We start from the raw sequence: 25,081 nt of genomic DNA, 5'->3' as shown, positions 1-25,081 counted from the left end.
GACTCTAACAGAGTCAAGCCAATATGCCACACCATTGGGATTGGGAAGACTACAGCTGTTCTCTGCTCTACTTAATTTCACAGGGAAATTCTTATTCAACTTAGTATATATTCAATAAACAAAAAACCTACGGTTTACAAAACAACGTTAAGGATGTACACTTTTCAACCAAGCACCAAAAAGCGGGGAAATTGGGAGTTAAGGCTCACCAGCCTTAACGCCACATCCTCCAAGGAGGCAGAAAGTAGCAGTGAAATTCTCATTCTCCCAAAGCAGATAAACCATGAGGACAGGATGGAGAATAGGATATGCAGAGGTGACTGTGGGGTTGTGGAAAACTGATGACGAACAACTTAGAGCCACCTACTTCCAGGAAAATGTGTTATGTCAGCTTACGCTATTGATGGTGCACTAGAGGTTGCTTAAGGTAATGGTACATCAATTGCATAAGCACAGCACTCCAGAGGGATACTGCTCTATGACAACAAAAAATTGACAAAATTGCTTCGGCTATTGGGTGGTATAAAAATGTAATAAACAAATAAATAGAATTGCCACCAGAAGTTTCTAAAAAGTGCCTATCTGTACATGGGCATGATAAATGTAATGTGTTCGTTTATGAAAGATGAATAGTAGCTGAAACTAATAATAAACAATTGATTTAGGTAGCAAAGAAGATTCTAGCAGATACGCCACCCAGTTTACCAGACTTTCCTTTCTTTTTCCCCAATTACAGGTAAATGAACTAACTAAAGAATGCAAATCTGTCTAGGTTCTATTGCTTGCAGAACAAAAGCAAAACTTTAGATGGTACTGAAGGGCAAATTACAGACACTAGAATGATTCAGGTCAATCTAACAAAAAATATTCAGTTGTCAGATTAAATGTGTAAAATATTGCAAGAGCTACAGATGATCTAGTGCAAAAAAAAAAAAAAAAATTCTTGGCACAGCCACCTGTGCTACCTGGCCATGTAACTACACACCCAGCCCTTATTACCAGTTTAAGGAAGAACTCTCTGTACGAGAGATCACTTCATGTGAAAAAACAAGGCTGAATGTGGCCAAATCATTACAGAGAGTTATGACACAAAACGCACACACATGAAAAGCATTTCACTACAGGAAAAGTGGGATACATTATTTTGGCCTAATATGAATTTAAGAAGGAGAAGCAGAAGAAAGGAAGAAACTTCTGTTAGGAAAAGGAAGTCCAGTAGGCGTTACGATGCATATTATATTCTGTCTCTCAGTATCTTAATACATCTTTTCTTGTTGTGTCTCTGGGAATTTGGCTTCACTTTTATTACTAAAGAACACACAGATAGTGGAGGAACTTCAAATCGGAGGTTAAATATGTGGTAACTGATCATGGCATCTTGCATTTGGAATGCCTTTCCACAGAAGACTGCATGGTTCCCAGTCTGATGTCTTTTTGGCACCTGCCAAAGTCTTTGCCAAGGCATTTCAGCATATTGAATAATTGATTTAATTACTGTTTTATGATTCAGACTGGTTTTATTGTTGTTTGCTGATCTTTGTGTTTCATGTTTGTTGTTGATTTTTAATTGTATGATTTCATTATTTTAACTGTATTCATCTTGGTAGCTTATGTAGACGGATGGCTCATGAATTCTTCAAAATAACAAATATTTGGGCTGAACGGTATTCAGCTGCAGAATCTTGTTTTCCGTCCCAATCTTCTCTTCCATAGCATTCTCGATTAGCAATTTCTGCAGGAAGTATTTATGCCTCCTGGCTATGCTTAGAATTATGGTCCCAGGTCCTTCCTCCCAACCTATCAATATGCCTTAGTAAAGATAATTTTACATGACTACAAAAGGAAGCTGCTCTGAGAAAGAGCAAATGTTTTTTAGACCAATGTGCTATCTACAACAATTCTTTCATCTTGTTTAATTTCCTATTCATCAAAAAGTTGACCAATTTGTCAGCACTGTCAATGTTGTTGTACATCTCTAATAATTCCTCCCATTAACAGAAAAGGCTTGGACTTGCTGGGTGGGAGAATGCTTAGTGCACTAAAGATGAATTGCTATGGCTATATACTGGCACCATTTTCTCCTTTTATTTACTTGGTAACATGGTTAGTGTCATTAATTAGATCTGAAAACAAGTGTTTTGTGTCAGAATTCCTAAAATTTTGTCCACTCGCTTGCTAGTGTGGCAGTGAACCTTTGTTTAGAAATTTTATATTCAATTTAAGAGTTCCCTATAGAAAACTATTTGGAGAGATAGTATTTTTCAATCTGTGCTTCGAAATGAGGTGATAAAAATCTAAAATTAAGCTCATGGATTTTCACAATTAACATAGAATGCTTTTCAGCCTGAAAGGAACCTCTTGTGTATGTTAAAGTAAAGAGCAGAATAGTTTTTAAAGCACATGTACATTGTAGCTGCTGGGTGTGCTGTCCTATATTGAGGAGCTAGTGGTGGGAAAGGGCTATTTAAATTTGTCTCTTGACCCATTTCCTGTCAAAATTGCCCCCACCTCCTGTACTTTTCCCCAGTGAAGCCAATAGGAGCACTGGGAGCTGATTAAGATCAGGAAAATGGCATGGGGGAAAGGGTCAGTCACTGCAGCATTGCTCCATAATCCTTACAAGATAGTTCATGGATCTCCTGGATCCTGTCTATTTTGGCCCAAGGTGCTCCCACCTTTAGTTGTGTTTGTCTGTGCACAATCACACATTGACTGGGTACAGACGACACAATAACCAACGGTGGGTTAAATAGTTAATGGTTGGTTATTGTGTTGTCTGTTGTGACTTTTTCACGCACCGGTTGGTTATTTGGCAAAAATAACCAATGCAAATTACCAACGCTGTGCAGAATTGATTATTTGAACAACCGCTGGCTATTGTGTTGTGTGTCAGGCACCAATGACTATTTCGTTGCACACGGTGACTTTAAGCACGTACAAAGTCCCCTGGCAAGAGCGGCCAAAGCGGTGGCTGTCACTGTAGTCTAGCCAGCAGAACTCGCAATGGCTGATGGGATACCAGCAGCAGGACTGAGGGGGGGAGGAAGGGAAATGTGTCAATCAAACTCATCATTGACTAATGGTCAACTCGACACTGACCTTAATCCGTATCATGATTGATTATAATCATGTTGTGAGGGGAGTACCCCCTTGATAATCAACCTTGGAATTGACTATTAACCCACCATTGACTATTGTTCTGTCCGAATGCAGCCACTGTGTATGTGCTCAAGCATGACTGAACTACTCTCTGGAAGTTATTTCTTCAGTTTCTGTATATATAAGGGATCACGGTATTTCACTTTGCTGATTAACTTAATGTGAATATTTATTTATTTATTTATTTATTTATGTTATGTCAATATTTGTGGGCCACTTTTTAGGACATAACCCTTAAAAGTGGTTTACAGCAATCAATAGAAACATAAAGTTACAATAAAACCCAAGAAACCAAATTAAAACAGAAGTTGTTTTGTCTTGTAAAATTAGTAATCCATTACAACATCTTTGAACTCCAACTTTAAGGAAAATTCCTCACTGCCTTCTTCAGCAATAAACTGTTCTTTTATTGTGATATTGAAAGTATTTTGAAGGTTGTAAATTCTGTCCAGCTGATGCTGGAACCTCTTTGGACTATGGTAGGTTTCTAGTGTGTTACAATAAAGTCCTTAAGAAAAATATATGTTTCTCCAATATAAATTACCAGAGCTGGGATTAAATCCCATTGAACTCAGTTGGCCTTACTTCTGAATAGATATGCATAGGAAATTTACCTTGGTTAGTTCTTATCCTTAATTCAATCCAAATCTCTTACAATCCTCATTTTAAGGGAAAGCCCACATTTCATTCATTTCCCCTTGATGCTGATATTCCTTTCCTCGCTTTTGCAAAATCCTAGCTCCTGACACCACCCAACATTTAGAGAGCAGACAATATTTTGAAAAATGCAAGATGCTTCACAATGTGGGAAAAAAACAGCTTTGCTTCAAGACCTGCAAGTCTGGATTCCTTGTTTCATTCCTTAGCTCTGTCACTGAGGGAGGATACACACAAAACCAACTAATACTGGGTTCTTTCTGGTTAAGGCAAAATAAAGTGCTAGGAGATAAGTACATTTCCAACACAAAGACCATGGCTTAGGACAGCCTTCCCCAACTTGGTGTCCTCCAGATGTTTTAGACTTCAGTTCCCACCAGCATGGCCTATGATTAGGAATGCTAGGAGTTGTAGTCCAAAACATCTGGAGGAGACCAGGTTGGGGGAAAGTGCTTTAGGATCTTCCAGCTGGCAAAAAACTTCATTACTTTCTCTCTCTCTCCCCTCCACACAATTTTACAGAATTCTTTCTGCCCCATCCCATTTTTATAAAGCTTTGTTTTTCTTTCCCCTGATTTCTTTCTGGGTTGTTGTTGTTGTTGTTGTTATTATTATTATTATTATTATTTACATTTATATACTGCCCCATAGCAGAAGCTCTCTGGGCAGTTTACAAAAGTTAAAAACAGTGAACATTAAAAACAAATATACAAAAGTTAAAACCATAAAAAGCATAAAATACAAACAAAAACAGACAATATCCATTTAAAACAACAACTTTTTGCTCATGCCACCCCCACCCCAACACACCTCCTTCCTTCTTCAATCTACTTGGAGGTGCAGCAGGTGTTAAAAGCCACCTTGTAGCCATCTTTGTTGGGGGATGAGATTTCTCCTGGGAAAAGACAATTCAAGCACTGAGCATATAAAAATGCAAAATATGCCCTTCTTATTTGAATCAATGGAGACTTTAAAAGCTAAGAATTGAAGCAGGCACAATGGATTTCCACAAATATAGGAAGGACAAAACTGTTGTAAAGTTCCTTAATTTTGGGATGCTTTTAACAGGAAAGAAATTGAATGCAAGTTACATTAGGAAAATAAAAATAATAAAAAAACATAAATGCTGCAGTTTTTAAACTGCAGGATATGTTAAACTAGCCCATAAGGTACTCATAATGTAGATACTGTATGAGAAATTTCAGAACGTTTGTGCAAATTATCTTCATTTTACTTTTTTTTTTATATATATATTTTTATTAAACAGCATATAACAACAACAAAACATCAAATAAAAAAACTTGTTACATATACATAAAATTACCTTAATATCAAATATTCAAATTTTGCCTATTAAACATATTTATGCTAAACATAACAGTGCTCCCCCCCCCTCGGGATCTCATTCCTGTTTCCAAAAACTCATAGTTTCTTCTGTTGGTGGTTTCCCACTGCCTTTAGAAAATACAAACTCCAGGAACTTTTTCCATATACCCTCAAAATCATTTGTTTTTGCTATACCTTTTTTCATTTTAATATTACATGTCAATTTATCATTTATAGCAATGTCCCACACTTCTTTATACCATTCTTCAATACAATAGTCTCCTTGCATCTTCCAGTTCCTGGCTACAATCAGTCTCACAGCCGTCAACAGATTCGTTATTAGCTCTTTCGTTTCTTTATTACATTTAAGTTCTTCTTGCGGTGAAAGTAGTGCAATCCTTGGTGTGACTTCTACTTTAAATCCCACTATCTGCTCAATCTCATAAAAAACCATCTTCCACAACTTTTGCACATGTTTACAGTCCCACCACATATGTAAATACGTTCCTTTTTCACCACATCCCCTCCAACAATCTGCTGAAAGCTGATTATTAATCTTATTTAATCTGACCGGAGTTAAATACCACCTCCATACCAGTTTGTAGTAATTCTCCTTTATTCTTACTGACATATTTCTCAACACTCTCTGTCTCCATAATCCCTCCCATCTCTGCTGTCCTATCTGTATCTTCAAATCAGTCTCCCAAACCACTTTCCCACTGCTATCCCACACTCCTTTCTCAATTAATATATTGTATAGTTGACTCATTAACCCTTTTATCCCTATATTTTGTCCCTTATCAATTATCTTCATTTTACTAACCTTTTGGAACATTCGTGGTTTATAAAGGTGGAATCCAGTTTAAATATTTGGCTTAATTATACAGGCATTCCTGTATAGTATATAATGCTGGTCTAAATATTATGAGCTGGACTCCATATAAGGCAGATTTATCATTTCTAATAGGCTGCAAATTGACATTAAAAATCAGTAATATAAACAGTACATTTCTTAATCTTATTTCTGAATTACTAACATTACTTTAATTATGAGAAGAGATTGTAGCAAGATAGTACATTGCAAAACACGGAGGAATGCAAGACCAGCAGCCAGCAACACTGACTGCATTCCTATGAATGTATATCCAGATTTGTAGCCAATTAGGTGAGACTTTCACTGAAAGCTTTTTAAAATCTCTTTTAAGAACAAGGGGTTTTAGACTTGGTTTTTCTGCCTCAGATGACTGCATTAGAACTACTATGCTTTTGCCCCCATTTGGGCATATACACCCTAATTTGGATACCAGATTGCAACTATTCTCTTTAGTGAATGATGCAGATAAAATGTGTGAGTACATCTCTACATGCTCTACTCCAATACAACATTATGTTAATATAAATAATTGTAAACACCTATGGCTGTATACAATAAAGTTTATGTATTATGTATATAAATATTCTCATGAAAAATGTTTACATTTAGTTTGAACTTTAAAATATTGTTTGCCCCTCTGACAGTGTTGTCTGATAGGATAGATGCTAGAGTGAAAATGATTTGGTGTGGCACTCTGCTGTATTTTGAAAGGGTATTGTAAGTATAGATTGTTAAGCATCTTAATAAATTTGTATAACATAACATGGTCCTACTGAAATAAGACAGAAGGAATATGGCTACCTGTTGCTCCCCATCCACCATCCTTACATTTAATTGTACACTTGGAATATTTATGAGAACTAATTTATGTGACATATGTGTTCATTTACATATGTCAAGAGTCCTTGTAATGCCTGTGATTATTAATATCTTTGGGCATGTACTGAATTCTTCTTTACTAATTCTTCAAAACAAGTTTCTATCTTTTAGGGAGTTGCTTTTAGCAAAAACAAAAGTTCTTTAACTCTTGCAGTGGTTCAAACTGTGACTCATCTGAAGTGGATGTCACTGGGAACTGAAATGAATACATCAGTCAATTTGGGCACTGTTTGCTTTCCTTTAAGAGATTTTCTTGGAAGGAAAACAAAAAAAATAGCTAAAGGTGGGGAGGGTCAGAGACAGAGGATGTATTGCGTTAATGCACACATGACTTCATCTTACAATCCTTGTCTGTTGGCTGTTCTACTAAAAGCAAAACCGATCTAACATCACAATGGTAAGACAACTGATACTCTCTTTCCTTTTATGTTTTTCTTGACCTGAGATTATCTTTTTTTGAGTTTGTCAATTTAAGCGTTTCCAGTCCTAGATTCAAAAAATGTGTCCTTTTAAAAGATAAAACAAAAGATGGAGCTGGCAGATTGGGGTGGAAAATTTGGTTTATGGAAAATGTTTTGCTATTGGGTGTGGGGAAATGTGAATAGGCATGTCTTGTCAGCTTTACTCGCTGTTTTGTTTCCATGGCCTTTTCTAAGCACTTGCATGAACTCGAGGAATTTCATGTCAGTTTTATTTGTATCTTCCTCTTTGCATTCTCTGGACAGTCCAACAAATAGACCCACCCTAGTCTTACTTGGAAGTACACTGCATAGAGCAAAATGGGACTTCTGATAAAGAAGGAAAGTGTAGGTCTCTTATTAATATAGAACATTTTGTATGCTTAAATAATGTGCTTCGTTTCTTTAGCTTCTTTGACCAATTTTCCTATCTGGAAGCTTTCTTTTTGCATTTTGCATTGCAAAGTATCTGCCTAAAAGAATGTGTAAATATGGCCAGTTTGTAAGATATTTTCAGCTTTGGAAAGGTAATTTTTGAAAGGAAGAACAAGAAGTACTGATTTTCTCATCTAGTTTTACTCTGGAGGTTACTACTGTTATTTTCTTCTGTTTTCTTACTGAGACCTGTTTTAATCCATTGGTACATATTTTAAGCAAAGGGGGAAATACTATTAAGCTGTTGTTTTAAAACAACTCCCCAAAATTGTCCATATGCAAGATTTCACTTTCTTTGTGAAATAAGTGTTGTATAGAAAAATCTGTGAGATATTTAGGCAAGCTACTTCATTGGAAACACAAACTGGGTCAGTTTAGCTGCTAATGCTTTTAAAAAAAATCATATCATGGTTCAGTATGGGATATAGTTTTGCTATAAATAAAGTCCTGTCATCCTTCGTCAGTGGAAGAATGGACCCAACAGCAAAGGGTTAAGTCCTCCAGCTAGAAGACAAGTCTACAGCAGAGGCAATTCACCCAGGGGATTACCTGGCCAACATCGACCTGTCAGAGGCATATCTACACATCCCCATTCGTTCCAGTCACAGGAGGTTTCTCTGGTTCCCCTTTGGCAAGGAACAGTACCAATACAGTACCTGTACCTGCCCTTTGGGCTTTCCTAGGCTCCCAGGGTCTTTATAAAGATCCTGGCAGCCCTGGTGAGTCACCTATGCATGAAGGGAGTGCATATTTATCCTTATCTCGATTATCTTCTGATTTAAGCTTTGACGAGGCAGAGTGCTGTGGAGCATGTGTCTGTCACTATCGACTGTTTGAATTGCCATGACTTCATCATCAACAGAGAAAAGAGTTCCCTCTCACCAGTTCAGAAGCTACAACATCTAGGAGTAATTATAGACACAGCCAGAAAGAATTCACTTCTTTTTATTAGAATATCCTTGTGGTAACATTACTACAAATGAACCACAATTGGCATGGTGCAGATGCAGACAGATCCCCATAGGGCAAAATAGAGCTTGTTTTACCCCTTCTACCCCTCCAACACACACACACACACACACACACACACACACACACACACACACACACAGGCAAGCCAGGGTAAGGGTCTGTGTGTCTCTCAAGGCCCCATCTATACCCACACATTGGCAAAGGAACATGAACTTGAGCTTGCATTCTTTTACTGAGCAAAGGTTAGATGAGGTCTTCGAAATCATACACAAACCTCTCTTTTCCCTGTAACAACATGGTGCCTTGAGTTCTTGTCTAAATATGCTCAATTTGGGTCGTGGTACAGGACTTTTTTTTTTGCCCTACTGGCACCCATGAGTGGGTGCTGTACCTGCAGTGGACTGGATCAAGCCAAATAAATTCTGGAAAACTTTACTGAGAACTTACGCTCTTTAACTGCTCTAGTTGCCTCTTTGATGTTCTATATTTATATAGTGCAGCCATGAGCAGCCTTGCAAATAAGCTCCAAAATTTACTAGCTCATGAAAATGTTTATTAGCTTGCCTACCATTCCTGTCCTAAAAGAAAACAATCTACTTGCGAAGCAAGGGCCTGACCACCGAGAGGCAGTTATTACTCACCACAGATAACCAGGTGACTGGCCATTTACAAGCCTGAACATAAGGATGTGGATAAAGTATTGGGCATGTAATGAGAGTCTGACAAACCTTTATTAGTCATTTCTAAAGGCATGGCCAAGTGTTAAGCTCTGGACACCAGGTGAAAGACTTTGCTGCTGCACTATTAAATGCAGATTCCCACTTACATTCTATATTCAACTGCTGGTAAACTCATATGAAAAGAAGGTGTGGAGTATCCAACAGAGCTCCCAAAGTATATTGCAGCTTGTAATGTAACATTTCTGAAACTGAGGGCGTATACAGATGTACATAATTTCAGTACTGAACCAGTTCTGGAAGTGCACTCGCCATATTTCAGAAACAGCTACAGTGTAATCTCACCTGGATTGGGTGCATGGGGAACCAGTTCTTCTGCTTTAAAGCAAAAGTTGAATGTTCACAATGCTAATTAGCTGGCCCTTGTGTCAATCATGAAGAAACTTCAGCCATTCCCAGAGCAGACTATGTATAGCACGGATTGGCTGGCTTTTGAGTCAGTTACAAAGCCAGCCACCTCACTTCAGAGCATTTTTTAAAGTGTAAAAGAACACTGGAAAAAAAGTTTGAAAAAATCAAGCAATGGACAAACATTTGAGTGGATAAAGGGCAGCAAACAAACAAACAAAACCCAAACAAAGTAGACATCTCTTTTGAAGCAAGAGTGGACAGGTGACAATCATCTATCAATTTGGACCCTGGCAATTTGTATGCAGAGGAATGGGTGGAGAAAGGAGAGCATGGGCATAGCAAAGTCTCTTGTATGTGTCCCTCTTTGCATGTACAGCCATATGCATCAAGGGTGAACAACTTGTGGCCCTCCAGATGTTGTGGCCTACAACTCCCATCAACCCTAGCCATCGTAGCCAATGGTGAAGGATGATGGGCATTGTAGGGCAAAACAACTGGAAGGCCACGAGTTGTCCACCTCTGATATACACCCTGAGGAAAGGCTAGGGCTTCCATACTAAGCACACTTGCCTGGAAGTAGGTTCCATTGAAATTATATTTAGATCATATTTCTGATGGCTGAGGATCATTTCTTATAAATTAGCAAATTGGAAACACATGTCTTAAATCCAAAAATATAAAAAATGAATGAAATGAATGAAAAGTGATTATTTTTAAAAGAGGGTAAGAATTATGAAGGCAGGTAATCCGATCTCCCTGTCTTTCTGAATGTGTTACTTTCCTGGATGTACTCTCTGCTTAGGGAGGATAATGGATGTAAAACTGCCATAGGCAGCCTCCTCTGAGAGTAATTCTGTTATCTCACTACACCAGGAGCAATAAAATGATTTGATTACACTCAATGCAAACACAGCAGAATTGTCCTACCCTCCCCACCCCCCAACAGAGCTTTACGGGAAGGAGGAGAGACCAGAGTAGTGTTCTGACTCAAGAGGGACTTTATTTGTCATAGCTTTGGCTATGGGGCAGTGTAGAAATGTATTATTATTATTATCATCCTCATCATCATCATCATATAAAAGCCACCATTGATTATATTAATCAGAGGTATCTGTTCCTCCCCTGCCACTAACGAGGTCTACCTGTATGGTCTCTTATTTATTTTGAATGGAAAAAGTAGTACACATATGCAGCCATCACAGGCTTAGGTGCTAAAAGACAATGGGGCAGTTCACATGACAGGAAAGCCCACCATTTTACATATCCAGACCCCACTCAGGGGCTATCATTTTATGTGAACATGGCTAGCGTGAGTTATGCGAGAAAATAGACCATGGGTATCCGAGGGTTGCTTAAACCTCATATAAACCATGTTCACCAGGTTCACATGACATGACAACCCTCAAGTTGGGGTTGGATATGCAAAATGGTGTCCGCATGCACCATGGCTCAATGCGGGTTAAATAATCCAAGAAGAGACATGCCATGTCATGTAAACCAGTTCAGTGATATAAGTCCTCCCCCAACTACAGTTATGATTGGTTTGGTGCAGTAACATGTGCAATGACATGTTATATCATTGGATTTCTTATTTAATAACAAAGATTCTTATGATAACCTTAAAGTCAACAAGATTTAATCTGGTTTAATTGCTTATGAACTACAGTTCATTTCATCAGATAGGTTATACTCTACTCCAGTCGTCTTCAACTGATCCACACCTGAGACCCACCTCAGATCCAAACCTGCAACATGGGACCCACTTTCACATTTATCCAACATGGTGGCAACAGCTTTGCCATAACTCATCTGGACTGGTCTTGCCACCTATTTTTTGGGGTGTGACCCACTGGTTGAAGACCACTGCTCTAGTCCACAAAACCTTACGATACAATAAATTTGATAGTCATTAAGTTGCCACAAGATTCTGTGTTGCTTTTGATGTGACAATCTAACACAGAAACCTATCTAGAAGTTATTATTTAATGTTTCAACACCTGACTATTAAACATTAAACATTTAACTAAGCTTTGGAGTTAGCCAAGTGGCACAACACAATTTATCAAATGATAAGCATTTTTAAGTTCAATTGATTTTAAAAGGAGAAATTTAAGGATGCGCTTAACATCCACTTAAAGCAGTGAAGCTCCAAACTGTTTAACTTTGAATGGATTTTGCTATTTTAAAAAGCACATCTTTACTGGGTGTGATCCAGTGATGTAATCCTGTTGACAAAACTGCTTACATCAGTGGAACTGGGAGGGGGTGGGACAGCATGAGTTTGCATTAAAAAGGATGGCACCTCAAAAAGGATGGGGGAAGCACATTGCCACTACTTCCTTAGAATTTCCCTTTAAATGTAGAAATTTGAGATTTTGTATTAGTTGCTTCCTAGTGCTCTTTACTTCTAGCAGACCAGTTTCATCTTTTGACAATTCATGGATATAAGCCTGCCCAGGTCCTAAGATCTTCAGGAGAGGCCCTTCTTTCAAGACTGCCAGTTCTGGTTGGTGGCAGTGAGTCAAAGTGGCAATCTAATGTCAATTAAATTCAAAGAGCACAATATACTTGTCGAGAGCCAACATATCTGGAGTTCCTCTGTAACAAATTGAGCCCACTGGCTTCACCCCATCCTTTATGGTATTTGTCACATGTGAAAGAGCCTAATTGTCATTGGGATTCTGTTTATTCAAGGGTAAATAATTCAGTGTATAATTTGTACACATTTAGGCTTTTACAGAACCTGCACATTCAATGCAATGTGTAAAAATGTAATAAAGACATTGTCAACCAGCATGTGTAATAATAGTCCATTCTATAACCTGTGTAAAAGAAAGGTTAGATTCCAATTGTCTGTTTTTCTGAGCTGATTTTGTGGGTTTTGTTACAGTTACTTTAACTTGTCACTGCTAGGCAACTTTCTTCTTGTTTTAAATTGGGCTTTTTGAGCACTTTTTAGATGCTCCACTTTTTTTTGAGAGTAGCTTCCAGGCTGAGAAAGGGAGGGAAGGGTGTGGATCCACATCCCTAAATTTGCACCTTTTGCTCTGTAGTTAATGCCCATTGCCTGTCATTAGGATCATTTAGGCCAGCACAGCCAGTATTCTGTTGCAAAAGCAATTCAACTGGTACAATAACACTGCCTTCCCATGCAAATTTGCATCAGACTCTTAAGTTTGTCTTGCAATGCAGTTTACATTTTAAAGCAGTGAAGCTAAAATGCATCTGGCATATATTTTGTTGTTTATTTGTTCAGTCGTTTCCGACTCTTCGTGACTTCATGGACCAGCCCACGCCAGAGCTAGCCCTAGCTTCCCTATATTTGCCAGTGACTGTTCTTTGTGCCACAGTGCTACACATCTGTTAAGGCTTTGCAGTTGTACCTTATGCTCAATGAACAAAACATTGCGTGAATATCACTTAGTCATATTCAGAAACAATGGAAGCAAAAGATTGGTTTCTTAAATCTAAATCTTGACCTATACACAGATAATTCAGTAGTCATCTTCTTGCCAATTTACTTACCCCCTGGGCTTAATATATATTCTGTACTGCACTACAAACTGTCAGGAATATTAAAATGTTCATTCTATAATTTAACAAAGTGGATTTTATTAGTATTAATAATAATAAATTTATTTATACCCACCTCTCCATTTTGATCGAGGCGGGGAACAACAGTAAGTATAAAATACATAAAATACTGGTTAAAAACATAGTATACATTGTTAAAACATCCTAAAAAATAATCCTAAAAGCATCCTCAAATCCCACTGGTTAGGCCTGCTGGAAGAGATCAGTGTTTATAGCTTTCCTAAATGCTAAAAGACTGTTAAGTTTATGAATCTCTTCCGGCAGGCCATTCCACAGTCTGGGAGCAGCAGAAGAGAAGGTCCTCTGAGTAATACCTGTCAGCCTAATTTTGGCTGGCTGAAGAAAATTCTCCCAGAGGACCTGAGTGTGCCGGGCAGATTGTAGGGGAGAAGGCGATCCCGCAAGTAGCCTGGACCCAAACCATGTAGGGCTTTAAAGGTGATGACCAACACCTTATACTTTGCCTGGAATAATAATTTTCCAAATCTTTTTTTTCCTAACTAAGCATACACCATTTCATCCTCCCCCCTCCCCCAGCAAGGCTCAGTGATGCCCTTTAAAGTCAAGACTAATTGAAAGATCAATGCAGATATGGATCAGTTCCCTTAAAAACAAATAAATCATCATTATATCAACTTATTCCAAGCAAATTCTTTGGTACTATGTGTTTCAAGTCTTGTTTTATAGCCAAGCTAATTTCAGATGTGGGCTGTTGGCAGTGTTTTTGTTTTGTTTTTTAAACCCCACGAGAACTGTTGGCTTATTATCATAACTTCAAAGTTTGTCGGTTTTGCTTGAGGCAGCCTTTTGTCCTGAATAGATGAGAGTAGGCTGTGCTCCAGCAGCACTTGAGATAGCTTGGGCTTGTGCAAGGCAATCAGAACTGTTAAAATATCTTATTTTGTGGGCATTGTTGTGCTTGTTGGCATCCTTCCCTTTTCTCCTCTGGAAAATTCTGCTGGTTCTTCGCACCTTTGAGTAACCAGCTCTTTGCACCTTGCTGTGGCGTGTGTGTGTGTGTGTGTGTGTGTGTGTGTGTGTGTGTATGCGTGCGCGCGCACGCACGCACACACACACACACACACACACACACACACAGAGGTTTGAGAAGCTGTTAAGAAATTGGGCCCCCACTTCACCCTTTTATCAGTGATAATTCCTAAAATGAGAGATATTCTCATTTTAGGAATTATCACTGATAATTGGAAATTAATCTCAGGGCTGAGTAGGGATTCGAATATCTCCCATTACACTGCAGACTGCATGTTATGGTTGTCGCATCCCTTCCTGAGGCTGGGGCCCAGGCGTGCGTGGACATCGGGCCCTTTGGCTTGGAATCTCTGTTCCCCAGTACCAGACGTGGATTAGTGTTACAGTTATTCTGTGGTGAGGAAGATGCACTGTAAACATGCTCCGGAGTACTCGGGATTTCAGGTTCAGGACCGGAGCGTTATGAAATGAAGTGGGGGTGGGTGGGGGTGCGAGGCCACTTTCTCTTCTCTTTGAACTTCTCCAGCTCGCCTTGGTTCGCCGGGCGCCCGCATGGCTCTTTTCCTCCACCTCCTCTCTGTTGCTTTACTGCCCTCCCTTTGGGCGGCGACCGGAGCGCTGGCCGCCGTCCCCACCTGGCCTTACCTGAGGCGGTCGTGCCAGGTAGAGCAGCAGCAGCTGCTGCTCATGTTGGTGCTGGAGGCGGAGGCGGGCACCTCTCTGCCGGGCGGGCGTGGCAGGCAAGCAGGCTCTGGCGTTCAGACACTTGGCGCCTTCAGCGGAGCCTCTCCTCTCGCGAGCTGCCTGCTGGGGACTGACGAGCGGACAGGGGCTGCTCAGAGGAGGGCAGCGAGCGAGCGAGCGCGTGCCTGGGGCTGCCGGCAGAGGAGCGCGAGCCGCACGCTGGGGAGTGAGTACAGTGAACCCCGAGGGGCGAAAGAGAGAGGCGGGAACGGACAGGGGTGGTGCGCCCGGCAGAAGTTACGCACGAATCCCAGCAGGCGAGAGAAGAGCCTTCCATTCCCTCCTGACCTTGAGCTGAGCTGAGCTGAGCTGAGAAGGGGTTGGTGGAGGGCGGCGGTCGGGCGAGCGGGCAGCGTGCCTGCTCTTCCCGCTTTTCTTTGGGATGCCCCCGAACGGGATGCGGTTTGCTGGAGAGAGCGCACTTGGGGTTGGAGAGCCCTTTGATCACGGCAGTCCCAAAGCTGCCGGTTGTTCGGTACTGGGGCTTCCCAATGCCTTCTCGTGGCGCTTCCCAATGCCTTTAGGTAAGCGCGCGGAAGTAACTGCAGAGTGGGGATCTTCTCGCCCTGTGTAGGAGGACGTGGGTTGGCCGCAGGACATTCTTGCTGGGCACTGGAATGTTAATGCTTCCGTCGTATCCTTTTGCAACATTGGGTTGGGCGGTTGCCAAATATTGCAGGGTAGTATCAGCTTATACTATAGATCCGTCCTACCGGAGGAATGGTACAATAAAAGGCAGATTTCTTGAGAATGTAACCTTTGTACTGACTTTATCTGTGGACGTTTTCTGCTAAAGGTGCCCCTTGCTTTTCCACAACGTCAAAGGTTATGTTCCAGGTTAGTTTAGTAATAGGAATATGTGTCTACTGAGAAATATGAGTTTAATGGAATTTACATGTCGATATAGGATTGCAGCCCAAGGTAGGTGGGTATATAAAATGTTTGAATAGCCTGGATAAATAAGAAAGTTAGGCCATTATCCTGAACCCACTTACATGGGAATAGACTCCATTCAACTCAATGGGACTTCTGAGTAGACCTGTATAGGATCCGTTAGAGAGCTATTCCTACAAGTATTGATGTGCTTTGTTCATTTGGACTGAACATGCAAGGATATTCATGAATATTTGCACAACAGGGCCTGACTTCATAATGACACTAATGCGAGTCATATGTTTAATGAAAGAAGATGCTTATTATAAATGTAAGAAAATCCTGCTATTGAATGAACAATTCTATTTCTTTGGACGTATAAATGTTTAACAATAGAAATATATGTTAACCGCCCAGAGAGCTTCGGCTGTGGGGCGGTATATAAATGTAATAAATAAATAAATATGTGGGGGGGGAACCCATTTAGTTATGTATTCTAATTTGCTTTATTTTCTTCTTCTTCTATTATTATTATTTTTTTTAGTCCAAAACTCGGACTCCAGAGGCTTCTAAGGAAGAAAACAAAAAGAAACCAGTTTTGGGAAAGTTTGGAAATTTTTTTACAACAGGGAGAAGAAAAAATCCAAAAAACACATTAGAAGCTTCTTTAAGGCCAATCGTTAAAAGTGTGAAGTCAGAATCTCCTCACAAAGGTTTAGCTCCATTGGCATCAATAGATATCGAGGACATTAAAGATTTATCTAAAAGCGAGGAATCTCTCACTGACCAGGCTTATGATCAGGATCAGTCAAGGATACAGAGTACTGTTGAAGACGCAGAAGAATATCTCTACAACAAGGATCTGACACCTTTATATAATGACATTGTTTCAGAATGGAACACTAAGAGAATTTCTTCTGACAGTGAATGGTCACTTGATTGGCGCAGCAGTAATGAAACAATAAAAAATACAGTATTTGATAGCAATCTATCGCTTCAGACACTGGAAGGAGAAAGTGATCTTGTCACTGATACATCTAATATCACAACTCCAGATTTCTTTAAAAGTTTAACTAATATATCCAGTGAAGACTTAGAACATAGCACATTAAACCACAAGCAATTAGTGGATGTGCAAAAATTTGAAGAATCAGAATATGCAGCATCAAAAGATCTTCCATTTGTTTTGGAATCGAAGCAATGTGAGCATGTCCACCCTTCTAGAGTGTTGACGTTGGATATCTTTCTTCGTAGAACTGAACAAACAAATTCATATGAACCAGTGACTGCTGTAGTAGACGAAGAGTATTTTAACACAGACACAATGGATAAAAAAACTGTAACAAGGAGATCTGGAAAGAGGAGAAAATCTCAATCATCCAGTGATATGCCAAATGGGGATAGAAATGTGACTGAGAATACCGTGAAAGAAGAACCTGTTCTTGATGGTATTTCATCAGATTTAGTTTCAGAAAAAATGAACGCCCCTGAAAGAAAAGTTAAGGCTTCTCAACAGATTAATTCTCCCACAGCTAATCATGATATAAGGTCTGGAAGTAATCACAAGGGACTTAGTAAAACAGATTTAGAGAAAAGCAAACAGCAGACCCCAACTTCATCCTCATACAAGAGAAAATCTTTAAAAAAGAATCAATCTGATGCAGGTCCTCTTTCACCCACAGGCTTGAAAAATCATGGAAAAGATTCTAATACCAAAAGACAGAGCGAAGGTACAACAGATAGTAACCTAACATCAAAATGCACTTCAATAGAAAAGTCATCTTCCAGTGAAAGCATTGTAGAGACTTCTAAAGTTTCTTCTATCAGCATCAGCACTTTGCCAGTTTCTGAAGGGACGACAGAATCTAAGGCATCACATCTTGTCAACAGCTCTGTTGCCAGTGCTTTGCTGCACACTGACAAGCGTAAAAATGGTGAAATGGGAACAACAAATGGAAAGCAAGCTTCCTCTGATTTGGACAGTACAAAGCAGAAATATCCGTGCTTCGAACCGTCCAGAATGGTCACAACAAAAGTTAACCTGTAAGTAGTTTTACATTTTAAATTAGACTGTTGCAGTAAGATGTTTATTAAATCCTTCAATAAGCATGGATTATAATTGCTAAATACCTATCCTAATGCATGGATTTGACTTGCTTGAATGTGATACTTTGACTATCACACAGAAACTCTAGCTTTTGCCACCTTTGCAAATACTACTTAGGATTTCTGTAATTGAAGTCAACCTGAATATTTTCATCTTGTTAACATCTATTATGAAACATAATTTATTGAAACACTTAATTTCACAGAATGTGAAATCTCTTGTGAGACTTCTTCCTTGCTCAGGAAGAAATTATAGCTGGCTGGAGGGAAGAGAAAAACAATATTTTTAAAAAATTCCATTCTTATCAGTCCCCTGAATAATATTTTCTTGGAGGAGATTCTTCCTCCAAGCTTATTGTAAGAAGTAGCTAGCTACGCATTACACAGAGTTCCAGATACATTTCTCTCTGTAGTTGCTTTGTTGTTGTTGCTTTTTTTTTTTTTTAAGGAAAACAACCTCTGGAGATTACAGTCAGGAGCAAAAGAAGACTAGGTGTAGAAGGACCATTAAGCCTTTCCCTGTCCACTATGTTTCCTCTCTAAATTTTCCCTGCAAAGCTGTCTTTGTTCCCACCCCCACCCACTGCAAAAGGTGATGGAGGGTGGGTGCTAAAGTGAAGGATACTTGATAAAGTGAGTATCATAGGCAGGGAAAGTTGGCAGGAAAAGGGGTTAAGTATCCCTGTCTAAGACCTGCTCTGCTCCTGATTGCAGGCTCCAGTGAATGCTTTTTTTAAGATAAAGCAACAGCATTGGGACAAAGTTAACTCAGAACTCAAGGGTAACATGCAGTTTGGCCCTTAAATTGAATAAAAACTATGGGGTTTCTAACATTTGGCTGGCAACAATCCAGTTCCAGGCAGTTGCAGTCCTGCTACTGATCTTTTCAGTCAAGAGATACTTGGGATTGGACAGGCCATGGCACTAATACCGACCGTGTCTATGGGTTTTAAACAATGATTTATAAATTAAGGCATTTTTAAGATCAAGTGATCCAATAACAGGATTATTTTCCGTGATTTGGTTTACTCAGAGAACATAAGAACATAGAAGGCTGCCTTATTCTGAGTTAGACCCTTGGTCCATCTAGCCCAGAATTGTCAACAATAACTGGCTGCAATGGCTCCCCAGGGTTTCAGGCAGGTGTTTTTCCAGCCCTACTTGGAGATGTTGGGGATTGAGCCTAGGACCTTTTGCACACAAAGAACCCAGGTTCAATCTATCAATGACCCTCACATGAATCTTAGGGCAAACGCATAAATGGACAAGACATACCAATGTGGCTAGATGCTTTGTGAAGGGATTCTCCATGTGCTATTGGGAGTTCTAATTCTTCAAGCAGAAAATACAAAGTAGATGTGGGGAACTGCTTGATGTGAATACATTGCCATGCGGAACAGCTTCCAGGTGGATGTATTCCAAGTGGCCACCCTCCAGCACTTCATGCATGTTGTTTACCTTGTTCATGTCTGCTCTCTTCTTGTGCCATATGAAACAAGTCTAGAATAAGTGACTTAAGAGGTTGATGCATGGAGAGTATTGCTCTGGAAGAAAGTATTCATTCCACAGAAATCTGATATATGCTTCTTGCAGCACTTTTGAAAAGAAATGAGTGCACTCCTCAGGCCATGTCAACAAATATGGGAAGGCATGTGAATACATGGACTTCTTGCAAAGAAAATTATGCATATTTTAACACATGAACCCCCATCATTAAACAATAATTTGAACAGAAACTCATTAGTTATATTGATCAAAATGATGTTTTATTTGGAATTGATCTATTAGAAATATTGAAAAATAGATTACATTGTGTAGATTACATTGTGTCTATTGTCAGAATTTGATCCTGGGGAGGCCAGAAGGATAGGTAAACAATTAAAAAAAAATCACTAGTGTGCTGTTTGATAAATCTTTACATTGCAAGGAAGCAGGATGGGGTTTGTTAACTTGAATTAACTGATTGACTTCGGTGGATTTTATGCTGATTTGTTTAATCAATTGGTCAGATTATAATCATTCATAAAATATTAGGAAAAATAGAACTAATTTAAGTTTTGTAAGTCTAATTTTTAAAAGAAAGCTAAATAGTTAGACTAGTCCTCCTCTGTCAGGAGAAAAATTGATTATCTATCCCAGGTTGATATAAAATATACCCCAAGAAAGCCATACAAATAAAAACCTGGTGGAAGGTATTCAGCTTGACAACATTTGCAAGTAAAAATGTAATGTCTTTTTGAGATTTCCCCTTTTCTAGTAAAACAATATAATTGAACACATCAATAATGTGAAGTACAAAACCTATAAAAATGTTGTGTGGTGTTGACCTGACATAAAGCAACTTAATATGCCATTAACAGTTGCATAAGTATAACAGTACAGTAATCATGAGTTATGAATTACCTGTAACAAAAAACAATCTCACAGACCTTGCAGCCATAGCACATGCTACTCGATTAGTCAATGCACAATTACCACATTTGATTTTCTGTCATTGCATCAAAGTTCACATGTCTCTTTCTCCTTTCTTGGTGATAACAATCAAGCCTTATCAGTTTTGAGGCTGCCTCTCTTGATATCCCAGGCGTGTGGCCTATGTATATAGACTCAGTATAGAATTCAGTCAACTCTAGACTAGGAAGAGACTGTCTTTTGTGATGTTCCCAATATCATGGATTGTTCAGCTTCCGAACTATGTAGGTGTTTCTGACTATATGTATGTATGTGTGTGTGTGTATATATATATATATATATATATATATATATATATATGCCACAACATTGGCCATCATTTGATCATGTCTTTGAAAGTGTATGTGGAGACCATCTGATCACAGATATCCATGCCACCTTTAGCTTTATTGTAATAAAGAATGATCTAAGATTTAGAATTTTGTTCTGAGATAGCTGCATTGTTAAGCACTGGAGAAAGAATCACTGTCCTCCTTTTCTTTGATACATAACTTACAAGTGTCAAATCTTCTCAGGAACCAAAATGCAGCTGATGGTGCTTCTGGATTCATGTGCAAGGAACTCTGAGAGAAGTTCTACTTCGTTTGTTTTGTAGCGTCCCAACCAAAGTCAGTTTTTTCTTAGTTAAACCCTTGACTAGTGACATACTGGTGAAGAAGTTATCAGTTGTTATATAGGCTGGGTTCACATAAGATGACAACCCACACTCAAGGTTGAGTGTGGGTTGTCATTGAACTGTGGGTTGTTGTTGAAACGTGGGTTGTTGTCAGGGTGGATTTCAATTTGATTTAAATCACGATTTAAATCACTACTCAGAAAGACTCGCTTTAATCAAGTGATTCCCCCCCCAAGTGTACTCTATTCATTGAATTTTTAAAAAACTTAGCTCTTAAGAGGTAAGGGGCTGACTCTGTGTACATAGATTTGCAAAGGAGCAATGGGATTGTGATCTCTGCAGACACAAATTCAGTTTTGAGAACTGTAAAACCAAGCATCTGTGATAATATCTTCTAGATCAGCGGTCCCCAACCTTTTTGGCACCAGGGAACAATTTCGTGGAAGACCATTTTTCCACGGACCCTGGGGGGGGGGTTGAGGGGATGGTTTTGGGAAGCCCCCCCCCCCCCCACTCCAGCATCCTGGTTTTGCTTCGGCTGGGTGAGCGCCCAGCCGAAGTGAAGCCAGAATGCTGGGGCGGGCAACTTTGGAACGGCGTGCCCGGAAGTCGCTCTCCCAGAGAGGCTTCCGGCCAGGCGCACCATTCCGAAGCCGCCCCATCCCAGCATCCTGGCTTCGCTTCGGCTGGGCAGGCAAGATGACGCCCCATGCCCAGGTACGCTGGGGTGGGGGTGGGTGGGTGAAAGCAGCTCACCAGCGTGGCCCGGTTCCTAACAGCCCGGGGGTTGGGGACCCCTGTTCTAGATAGAAAAATTGTCCAATAATCTTACAGAAACTTCTGGAAGAGCATGACATTGTGAATGAATTAATGGAATTCATTTACCAAAAAATTTAAACATTGCATGAATATACAGCCTCATGCTACATAATTAAAAACTAATCCTTATTTCATGATGAATAACCTTTGGACTATAACCTTTGGACTATAAATAGAAAACTATCTTTAGATAGATTTTTCCTCAAAAAGCATTTTATTAAAAAAAATCTGATTTAAATAAAAAAAATCCAATTTAAATTTTAAAAATTCTATTTTTTTAATATATATATATATTTAAAAATCATTGATTTTTATCCACCCTAGTTGTGTTGTGTGAACTGAGCCTTGGTAATAAACCATGGTTTTTTAACCACGAACAACCCACAAAGAGAAACTATGGTTTGTTGTTGGGTTGTGAACAATGGGTTGTTCGTGGTTAACAAACCATGATTTATTAGTACTGATGGGTTGACACAGCACAAAACCGCACACTTCAACAACAGCCCACACTCAACCCATACTCAACCTTGAGTGTGGGTTGTCATGTTGAGGGAAACCAGCTTGTCCAGAACCATGTAAACGTTTTGTTAGTTTCTCAACCCATGTCTACTGGGCACTTCCTTTCTTACACACATATATATGTCTGTAACATAAACATAAGATGTTTTGGACTCACAACACAACCAAAAACATATTCCATACTTTTCTGATTTGGGTGGCATATATTGCTTCATTGGCCATCTACCTATGAATGGCATTAATTGTTTATAGATGCACTTGAGGTCATTGTGATTCCAAAAGCCAAATTAGTAAATTCCAAAAGCCAAATTAGTAAATACTAGTGCAACATCAATAGTGTTTGCTAGGCAAAGGGAAATCACCACCTTTTCCCTTTGCCTAGCAAGCAGTAATGGCATTGGTTCCCATTTGCACTGTTAAAAGCAATGGATACTGCCCCTTTTTTCTGGTTCACAAGAAAGATTTTAACTGGGATATTTTTTTTCTTTAAAAAAAAAAAACATGTTTGTAAAGGGGGTTGTAAATCTGCGGGGGTTCTACTGACCCCCAATACTGTTGTCAAGGAAAGTGAGCAATTTCACATTTATGAAAATAGTCAAAATATTGGGGGAGGGGGTTCATTCTCTATGATCTCTTCTGGCAGGCCTACCCAGTTGAATTTTAAGATGCCTTTTTAATAATGTGCTGCTTTTAATAATGTATTAGTTTATTTATTTATTTATTGCATTTTTATACCGCCCAATAGCCGAAGCTCTCTGGGCGGTTCACAAAAATTAAAACCATCATAAAACAACCAACAAGTTAAAAACACAAATACAAAATACAATATAAAAAGCACAACCAGGATAAAACCACGCAGCAAAATTGATATAAGGTTAAAATACAGAGTTAAAACAGTATAATTTAAATTTAAGTTAAAATTAAGTGTTAAAATACTGAGTGAATAAAAAGGTCTTCAGCTGGCGACGAAAGGAGTACAGTGTAGGCGCCAGGTGGACCTCTCTGGGGAGCTCATTCCACAACCGGGTTTTAAATGTTTTAATTAGTTATATGTATTTTATGGTATTTGCATTTGTGTTGTACCCCGCCTTGATCCAGAGGGAGAGGCGGGTAACAAATATGTTATTATTATTTCTCATAAGTAATGGAATCAACAGGTTCTGAACTAAGCATCTGTAGACATGATAAGTAACTAATTAGACAGGGGGGAAACTACAACTCCCAGCGTTTCTCTGAATTTTTAAGCTGCAATCCAATACACACTTGCCTGGCAGCTAGTCCCATTGAGCATAATGGGGCTTACTTCTGAATAGACGTGCATAGCATTGTGCAGTAAAACAGCGTTTGGCAGGGTCACTTTGACCGACCACCCCCAGCAACTTATGTCTCAGTCATTCAATTAGGGGCAGGAACAAAAACATTAAAGTTGAGGAGAAGGCCCCCTGAACCATAATATCAGCATGGTTGGTGACTACCAGGAGCATAAAGTTTTGGAAGATTGACACAGAAGATTCCTTACAGCTATTCCATCTTCTGGTTCCTACCCCAACCAGATAGTTCCTGGCGGCCTTATCAGCTTGCTCCTGGGTCTGGTGGTGCTGCTGCTGAATGCCAGGTCAGTTCAAAACAAAATCTCCCTCATCCATGATCTGATTGTGGATGAGGGGGCTGACCTGGTATGTATCACTGAGACCTGGGTGGGTGAACTGGGGTGTATGTGCTCTCACCCAGCTCTGCCCTCCTGGGTACTCGGTGCAGCATCAGCACAGACTCGAGGGCCAGGGAGGGTGGGTTGCTGTGGTCTATAGAAATACAATCTCCCTCTCTAGGCTTCCTATTCATTCAAGTGCTGATCTTGAGTGTTTGTACTGTGTGTTGGGTACTCGAGACAGATTAGGGATTCTGCTGGTGTACCGTCCACCCCGCTGCCCAACAGTCTCCCTGCCTGAGCTGACGGAGGTTGTCTTGGACCTGGTGTTGAGGACCCCCAGGATGGTGGTTCTGGGGGATCTCAACTTCCATGCTGAGGCTACTGTATCTGGAGCGGCTCAGGACTTCATGGCTGCCATGACATAACCATGGGGCTGTCTCAACATGTCACTGGCCCAACGCATGTAAAAGGACACACGCTTGATCTGGTTTTCTCGACTGGACAGGAGGATGGTGATCTGGAAGTGGGGGAACTAACATCTACCCCCTTGTCATGGTCGGATCACTTCCTATTGAGGTTTAGACTCTCGGTGGCCTTTCCCCTCTGCAAGGGTGGAGGGCCTATTAAAATGGTCCACCCCCGGAAGCTAATGGACTCCGATGGATTCCAGAGGGCTCTGGGGGATTTTCCTGCTGATATGGCCGGTGCGCCTGTCGAAACCCAGGTCGCTCTGTGGAATGCAGAGATGACTCAGGCGGTTGACACGATCGCACCCAAGTGTCCTCTCCCTTTGATCAGAGCCCGGTCAGCTCCTTGGTATATACCTGAGCTGAGGGCAATGAAGCAAGA

At 39.9% G+C, this 25,081-nt stretch overlaps 1 protein-coding gene across 1 annotated transcript in view; it reads left to right on the top strand.

The window, feature by feature from the left end:
* The window catches only part of CRYBG1 (crystallin beta-gamma domain containing 1), a 118,858-nt gene that overhangs the window by 46,366 nt on the left and 47,411 nt on the right, over window positions 1-25,081 (top strand). Inside the window, exon 3 of the mRNA XM_063124838.1 lies at window positions 16,594-18,092. Coding sequence (XP_062980908.1) covers window positions 16,594-18,092 — 1,499 coding nt within the window. The remainder of the gene's footprint in view (window positions 1-16,593; window positions 18,093-25,081) is intronic.

This window comes from Elgaria multicarinata, chromosome 4 (genome assembly GCF_023053635.1).
Source record: "Elgaria multicarinata webbii isolate HBS135686 ecotype San Diego chromosome 4, rElgMul1.1.pri, whole genome shotgun sequence".
NCBI classification, from domain to species: Eukaryota; Metazoa; Chordata; class Lepidosauria; order Squamata; family Anguidae; genus Elgaria; species Elgaria multicarinata.
This window is presented reverse-complemented; position numbering and strand designations above follow the sequence as displayed.